The following is an 8896-nucleotide window of genomic DNA, read 5'->3' as shown; positions in this document are numbered from 1 at the left end:
TCTTTTAGTAGGGAGAAGGATTCCTAGCATCCCCAGGTAAAATATATTATCCTGACAAAACAATGTCATTGAAGGTACTCTGAATCTCTGGTTCTTGTGAATTAAATAAGTAAACTCTCAACTGAAAATCAGTATCATTTTATGGCTCTACATCAATGGCAAAGAAATTACCATGTGGAACAGAATACATTCATAATTTGAGGACTGACCAGAACATAATCTTCCAACCAACACTTGACCCAGATGACCAAAGGAAAATGATGTAACTGAACAGTCCAAATAGATTGGCTGGTCTTACTACTTTAGCAGCATGTTTTAGCAGTTTTGAAACTCTGCCATCTTTCTCTGAACTGCAGAAATCAACTACTTTGAGAAATAGAAAATCTCAACTTACTCTATACAAACTGAATAAGCATTTCAGGGCTGTGAACATCATTCTTAACTTTCTCAGACATGAAATACTTCTAAGAAAAAGAGGAACACAACACAATGCTGTTATTTCTTGTTTGTATTCTGGCAGTCCTACATTGATTCCTGTAAATACCTCAATCTGGCCAGGACTTCACAGCTAAAGTGAAGTCACAGTTAATGTTTTTTTCCAGAGAAATGTAAGCAAAGAAAATATTTTTCCCTGAATTATCTAGGCAAATTATTTGGTTAGCTGTATTTTACCAAAATATTCCCCATATTGGTGGTTTTATGATATATATTTTGTAAGTCAGAATGAGCTGTCTTTGAAACAGAACAATTATTCTGAATTCAATACTTTAATTTTATACATCCAGAATGGTTCACCTATATTATTGAAATTTAAGAATCTAAGTGCACCTTTGATTCATAAGAGGTTAATCAATCAACAGGTGCTTATTGCATGCTTATACCATGAACTTACTGAAGAATAAAATGCAAATGGATCCCTACTTTATATTGATTAAACTATTTTATATTTGGATATAACTTGTAAGAAGTTGTTCTTGAGTATATAAGAGATGGTCAGTTTTCTAGTTTTTAAATATTGATGGTTGTAATTCTGGAAGAATATGACCAACCACAGCCCATAATATATATAGGGTCACTTGATATCCAGGGTCTTAAATTAAAAAGAAACATTTGAAATGTAAAAGTGCTGTGGTTAGCTATTTTTCATTTTAATAATAGCTTTAAATTCAAATAGGTATAGTTAGTTGATTAAGAATGCAGTTAATATTTTTAAAACTTCTCCATATCTTTTCATAAAATATAAAAATTCATTCTTTAACTCGTGTGAATAATCTCTTTCCAAACCTTATGAATGACAGCTCTATTTCCCCCTCTGCATTTCATTAACCGAGATAGACGCAAAGATGGTCCTGCTATCATCAAATCTTTCCTTTCTGTCATCTTCCTATTGGGTACAATGTAGAAGGAATATAAATTGCATGACGCAAGGCACTAACACCCTTTAATTAGTCTCCAGTTATTTACCTTGGGTCTTCCCTACAGTTGAGAGGCCAACTCAACCTACTGCCAAGCAAGACCTGACGGGCACAAGGAAAGGTAATCATATTAAAACGTTCAGAGAGAATGATTCTTTATCACAGTAGTTACTAATAACACCACCAATGTTATTTTAGAAGCACATTTTCTTCCTTTTAACTTTATTGTTAAGCTTGAATATGCCTTGGCATCATTTTGATATTAGTTTCTAACCTAAACCTTAGATTCTGTATGTTATCATCAAATTTATTTTTAACTTCACTTTGGGTTAAAGTCAAGGTTTGATACTGGCTAAACTACTGAAGACAATGTAAATTCTAAAGAAAGGTTCATTGTTCAAGACAATGAACCTATTCCTACAGACAAATGTGGAGGGCTAACTTCTTAGGAAGATGAAAGTGCATAATAATCTAGATTGATCCCTTAATTAATTTCAAAATTTTATTTATATCTAAAGGTTATAATTTTATTTGTTATAATATAGCTTTTAAAAAAACATGACTTACATATCCTAATGAAAGCTGAATAGTTCTTCTGTTTCACAAATTTTTCTGTGTTACCAAGTGATGAAGGCAAATTCAAGTACTCATTGGTTTAAGTAACTGACAAGTGAAGTATGGTTTTATCTCTCTGATTTCTGCTTATGCTAAAAATGGAGGAACTACTATCATTTTACAGATTGTTTTTGTGTGAGTATGCTTGTGTTACAATTTTGCATGAATTGTAAAGAAGTCTGTGATTCACCATGGAAATATTATTATTCAGTCTACAGTCTTAAAAGTTAAACAGTGATTATTGTATAATATTGTTTTCTATATTCACTATACTGTATTATAATCATCAAGCTTGCTAAGGGACTAGATCTTAATTATTCCAACCACAAAAAAGAAATGATAATTATGTGACATGACAGAAGTGTTAATTATCACTACAATTGCAACCATATTACAATTATACAAATACATCAAATCTACATGTTGTACACCTTAAATTTACACAATGTTATATGTCAAATCTATTTCAATTAAGAAAAAGTTAACTGGCAAGTAAAGAATTAATAAGGAACTCCATTCTTCTCAGTGAAACTTGAGAGGAAACAACCTATGCTGTAGGTTGTTCAAATTTGATCACACATGAGTTCTTTTCCATCCAATGGTATCCCATCAGAGGTTCTGAAGTCAGTTTAGTAGACAGCATTTCTAATCATTCTTAGCTGAAAATCAAAGGTGAATGGAGTCCGGTGTGTGCTCTCTTTACCAAGCCTGAACTTTAACTCTGTAACCCTCTTTTGTAAAACTCAGTTTGTAGGTTTCAAGTCTATACAAGTATAGCAATAACAATAGCTGCAACAAGACGTAGTTAATATTTGCTTCATAAATACAATATGTATTTAAATATTAAAAGTTTGAAGTGTCATATGTATCTTTCATAAAAAGCAATTTATTTTTTTAAAAAATCAAATAAATATGTGTGACTACCCTATACTCCTTTACAAAGGTAAGGCTAATTTATTTCTTCAAATATTTCAGCCAGAGACCTGTAATTGTCATATCATATTTTTTCATTAAAATGATCAAGCTAATCACATCATTTTTGATTACTGGAGAAGCAGATTATGAAAGATGCAGTTTCAGTATACCCCCCATGTCCTCCATTTTACACATTCCAGTTAGATTAATCGTGGAATTATAGAATTTCATAAATTTCAGTTCTAACTTTTGTTTATAGGTAACAGTAGTAAGGCCCAGATAAAGGAAATTACTTGGCCAAAATTACACAAGTAGAGATAGAGCCTGAGATAGAACTCAGTTCTCCAAAGGAATGTGCAGTCACCTCAGTCTCTAATCTGAAACCACTCAACTGCTTTCCGTTGTTTAGAAAGGCATGCCTAATTCTTCAACCTAGCATTTAAGACCTCTGCTTTTTCTTCCCTCAACTTTCTTTCCAACTTTGTATTTCCCTTCTTTCTATTCAAATGCCCATAGATATTCCCAAGACTTTCTCCTCTACTTGAAGTTTCTCTCTATTAATCTCTGCATGGGCAAGTCACACCTATAATGCTATCTCCTACAGAAATAATTTGTTGATTTCTTAACTGAAAACTTCTACCTGTAGAAAACCACTTTTGTGACATTTTCTACTTTCTTTCCTCTAACAGTGATTTGTGTGTGTTGCAACTCTCTTCCTAAAATTGATGTTACTTGGCAAGACCAATTCACCTTGATAATCTCAACACTTGACACAGTGCTTTGTTCCTAGTAGGTTCTTGGTGCATGTAAAATGAGTATATGATTAACCTTATAATGGTACTTTCAGTAATATAAGCAAATATTAAATTCATTCCGTTTATACTGTTTGGTTTTTCTAAAGCTTTTGATAAAATAGATTTTCCACATTGGCTAAATCTACCCCTAAATCTGACTCTTTCTTTCCCCTTAAACCAAAGATAACATTGTTCCAAATCACTCTTAAATTATTAGCAACAGACCCTTTTAATGTAATGGGGTTTTTTTGTTTGTTTTTTTGCGGTACATGGGCCTCTCACTGTTGTGGCCTCTCCCGTTGCAGAGCACAGACTCCGGACGCGCAGGCTCAGCGGTCATGGCTCATGGGCCCAGCTGCTCCAAGGCATGTGGGATCTTCCCAGACCCAGGCACGAACCCATGTTCCCTGCATCGGCAGGCGGACTCTCAACCACTGCGCCACCAGGGAAGCCCTAATGTAATGTTTTTAATTTTATTTTTAGGTGCAATGATGAAGAGTTTTTACCTAGTTGTGACTATCCTGGCATTAACCCTACCTTTTTTGGTGAGTTAATTTCATCTGATCAATTTGTATCAAAACTTTTTAAAAAATTTATTTAAGGTCTCTAATTATGTAAATTTCTAAATACAGTCATATTTTATGGAACAAAACAGCTGCATACTAACTATATTTTCCTAATAGTAATTTATTTTTACATTTATTTCTCTTATAAAATTAAAGTCATGTTCTTCTGAATATACTTCTGGTTTCCAGGAATCAAGAAATCATACTTTATCATGTATAGAAAACCTTTAAAATTCTCATATGATAGAGAAAATACATTTTGGGGGAAAAAACAGTAAATATTTTTAAATTATAATGTGATCTAAAAATTCACAAAAAATAAATACAGAAATCATAGACCAGGAGCAGAAATGTTTTTAATTAAATTCCTATCTCGTGCAGACTCCAATCCCTTAAGGGACTAAGTTCTTAAAAGATTAGGAGCTCGTTTAAGCTTTTTTACCAATTTCAAATAACTTGACAGGTACTTTTAACATTCAAACATATTGTAATTTTTGTTATAATCTTTCCATTATGTCAATTGAGACTCCTTCTCAGGGCTTATATCCACAAACAACTCTATGATTTTCAGGCATTTTCTTGAATTACATGCTGTGTATCAAGGCTATTGGAACAAGAAAAATGTTTGGAATTTTTTTTTTCTTTTAATTTTTTCGACTTGTTTTCCTTATTGTTTTGCCTATTGCTCTGTTTTATTTTCATGTTCATTTGGGGATCCCAGGCACTTATTTGCCAATAGCAAGTACAGAAGGCAAACATCTCATGTTTTGTGACCTCCTCTTAGATTTTAAAATATGGGAGGATGCTAGTCCTTGTTTCATAATTCATTTATTATTAAATTTAGATTTTCTTTTAAGTTAATATCTCAAATAATTTTATTAGGTAAATTCTTGGAGTCAAACTTTTTAAATATTTGAATTACTATGGCTTTCACATTTATTTTCTTTCATTTATTCTCTGAAATTTGATTTTATTGTGGCCACCTGCATATTTAGAACTTGGGTTTTCTCTTTGAGTGAAAAGGATTAAAGTTTAAATCAGAAAGTGATCCACAACTGCCTGACCTATAGCAACCTCTTCTTGAGCTACTTGAGCCTGCTCTAGCCCCCAAATACTCCTTCTGGTTTTCACAAAGCTACAAGCCCCACAGACATGAAGAAATAATTCAAAAGAAGAATGAAAGTTTATAGATTGTACCATCCAATCTTATGAGCAATCAAAATTATACAAATTAAAACAGCAATATGATAGCATCTTTTATGTGCTAAATTTATTCCTTCTCTCCAAAATAAAAATAGTTAAGATACAATTTATTACTAGCAATTATGAGATGAACTGCACAATCTTATAGCCTACTGGTGGCATTATAAGTTGGCATAAATTTTCTGTACAGCAGTTTAATAATTTCTATCGAAGAATTTCTCCCCCAAAATCACATTTTTGAAAAACTGTCTTAAGAAATCAATTAAAACTATTTAAAAGGCCACTGATATCCAGATGTTATTCATCTCTCTATTTATAATAAAACATTTTTTGGAAAAAGCTTTAATGGTTAACAATAAAGAACAAACATTTCATGACATAGTCATTGATTATTTATATTTCTACTATGAATATGTAAGTATGAAAACTATGATATAATGGAAAACTGCTATGAGAGATCAAACTTCTTTTAAAAGAAGTAAGATACAAGATACTAAAATGAACATATACCAGGAATACATAATACATATAGATTGGTATTATATTTAAATGTCTAGATTATCAGGATTTTTGAGTATAGGCAAACTTTCAATATTTATATAACTTTCTAAATTTTAAACTAGTGATTTAATAAATTTGGAGAAAAATAAGTCTCTGTCTCGTATTACACACCAGTATTTTTTTCTAATCTCTGATTTTCTATACCTACAACTTCCAAAAGTTTTGTAGAGTCTTTTATATCCAAGTGATATGTGTAAAGTCTTAAACTAGAACTGTCATTTTTAAAATATTTACCATTATGAACTCACTCAAAAGTTTATAAAACTTTTGTGAGTTTTAAAGCTTCATAAAATTGCTAACTCCTGATTTCCTATGAAGGTTGTAATCCAGAATTAAGAAAAACACTATAAATACACAAAATTTGATTTTTTAAATGGTATTATTTATACACTTATATACTGATGTTTTGCTAGATATTTTTAATCAAGAAAACCTCATAAATCATCTTAGTAGGAGAACAAAAACAGAAAAATATGCTCAACGCTCCTCTTATTTTTAACAATGTATATTCAGTACAAACTGAATATAGGTTGTTCATGTTCTTCATTTAAGCAAATATCATGTATTACATTTGTTGGGGTCAAATGATCATATTCTTTTCAACCTTGAATTTTTCTCCCTAAACAGTGATTTTTAAAGACAACTTATCCATGGAGCTCATTATTACTATTTTAGTTAGTATATTTATGTCACTTCTTGAGTGGTTCACAGACTATGGTTAGTTAACCATGGAAAGTGCTTTATAATATTTTACAATACTAAAATAAAAACAAAAAAATGTTTTGTCTTTGATATAAAAGACATTTTTAAAACCACAAGAAAATCTAGACTCTTTCTTGCTTTTTTTTAACTTCTTATTTCTCATTCTTTCTCTGAATCTCACCAGAGTGCAGAGGGGCAAAACCAGGAACAATCAACAGTAAGTTCAAATGTTTCCCATAGAGATATGAACTCCAAAGTATAATATTATGCAAAGTTTAATGATATTAAAATGCCTCTGTCTAAACACTAAGTAAATATTTAAACTCCATGAAATAATCTAATAATCTTTGTAAAAAACATCACTTCAACAACCAATCATATGAATCAACCTCAATGTTTATCTGAAAATCTCAGTATCATTTTGTAGGCCAAGTCATGTCTTTTGATTTTCATATGTATTTAGTAACATGAGAAAACCCTCTCAGAATTTAGTAGTGGGAAAAAATGAAAACAAAAGCAAAGTTTAATATTTCTCCTGTCTACTTTTTAAGACTTGGGGAAAGATCCCTCTCTGACCCTTCTTTGAATACTTCTCATACACTTGTATTTACTTCTACCTTTTGTTTCCCCAATCTGTTTGAATGAATAGGTCTCCATTCATGAGAAAGGCTTGCTTTGCCGTGTAATTTTGTTGATTTGTTTCTATGTATATGGAAAGATCTAACGACGTACTTTTATAACTGCACGTTATAAATAGAACATTAATAGAACTGAAGTAAATAAAAATAGAAAATTTCCTAACTGATCTTTAATGGATAAAACTAGGCTGAAAAAAATCCAAAGTATAAATCCAGAAATCCATATCACATTATTTTACTATTCTGCTATAATTACTTTAGAAAAAAATGTGCCCTCAGCCTAATCCTTCGATAAATAAAATACAATTACAAACATGTGGTGAGAATGTATATATACACGTATAAGGAAAAATATATACATAGTTTTTTCTGTGTGTAGTATGTCTGTATACTGTATGTCAAAGCACTCTATGAGACTGGTCTAGCTGTGGTACTTATAATGTACAGCATTTACTGAGCACTTTTTGTGTATGCCAAGCTCTGGTCAATATGATTTACATTATGGATTAGCTCATCTAATTTTTTTTTAACTAATATTATTTTTAATGTTTGTTGAAAATCAAGAAGTGGAAGGGAAGTGTACAAATCCATATCTTGTAAAATAATATGGTTGCTGGGTTCACTATGTCCAATGTTGTACTTACTTAACATCAAATACTGTAATGTTGTATTTCAAAAAATTCTGATTTAAGACATCTTTTCATTCTAGCCTACAATAATACTATTCTGCATAATTTATTCTTTTTGCAGCGCTGTGAGAATGATGAAAGATTGTTCAAAGAAAAAACAGTAAAATATATCCCAATTCATTATGTGCTGAGTAGGTATCCTAGTTATGGACTCAATTACTACCAGCACAGACCAGCTGTACTAATTAATAACCAATTTATGCCTTACCCATATTATGCAAAGCCAGTTGAAGTTAGGCCACATGCCCAAATTCCTCAATGGCAATTCCTGCCAAATATCTACCCACCTACTGTGGCACATCACCCACACCCACGTCCATCATTTCTTGCCATTCCACCAAAGAAAACTCAGGATAAAACAGTCATCCCTATCATCAGTACCATTGCTACTGATGAGCCTACACTTATACCTACCACTGAACCAATAGTGAACACTGTAGTTACTCCAGAAGCTTCCTCAGAATTCATCACGAGTACACCTGAGACCACCACAGTCCAAGTTACTTCACCTGTGGTCTAAAAACTAAGGAAACATCAAAGAAGACAACACAGGTAAATGAGCAAAAGACAAAATGAATAATAAACAAGATTCATGGATTTATCAAAACAATCATAAAATCTAAAATAGTATAGATGGATAAATTAAATCTGTTACAGGAGCAGGGTAATTATAACTTTAATTTGGTGGTGCCTTAGCATTGATACACTAGATTCTTTTCCAACAAGAAATGAAAAATAATCGTATTTTACAAAATGAAGAAAAATTGGGAACTTTTTTATCAAACTTTTTTCAACAAC

General features: G+C 31.5%; 1 protein-coding gene across 1 annotated transcript; it reads left to right on the top strand.

Annotated features, from left to right (window-relative positions):
* The first annotated feature begins 4218 nt into the window (after window positions 1-4218).
* Window positions 4219-8618, top strand: CSN3 (casein kappa). The gene is made up of 3 exons (XM_060011720.1): window positions 4219-4284; window positions 6956-6988; window positions 8160-8618. The coding sequence occupies exons 1-3, from the start codon at window positions 4228-4230 to the stop codon at window positions 8616-8618; spliced, it is 549 nt and encodes a 182-aa protein (XP_059867703.1). The 5' UTR covers window positions 4219-4227.
* Window positions 8619-8896: the final 278 nt, after the last annotated feature.

Source organism: Delphinus delphis, chromosome 5, assembly GCF_949987515.2.
Source record: "Delphinus delphis chromosome 5, mDelDel1.2, whole genome shotgun sequence".
NCBI lineage: Eukaryota > Metazoa > Chordata > Mammalia > Artiodactyla > Delphinidae > Delphinus > Delphinus delphis.
This window is presented reverse-complemented; position numbering and strand designations above follow the sequence as displayed.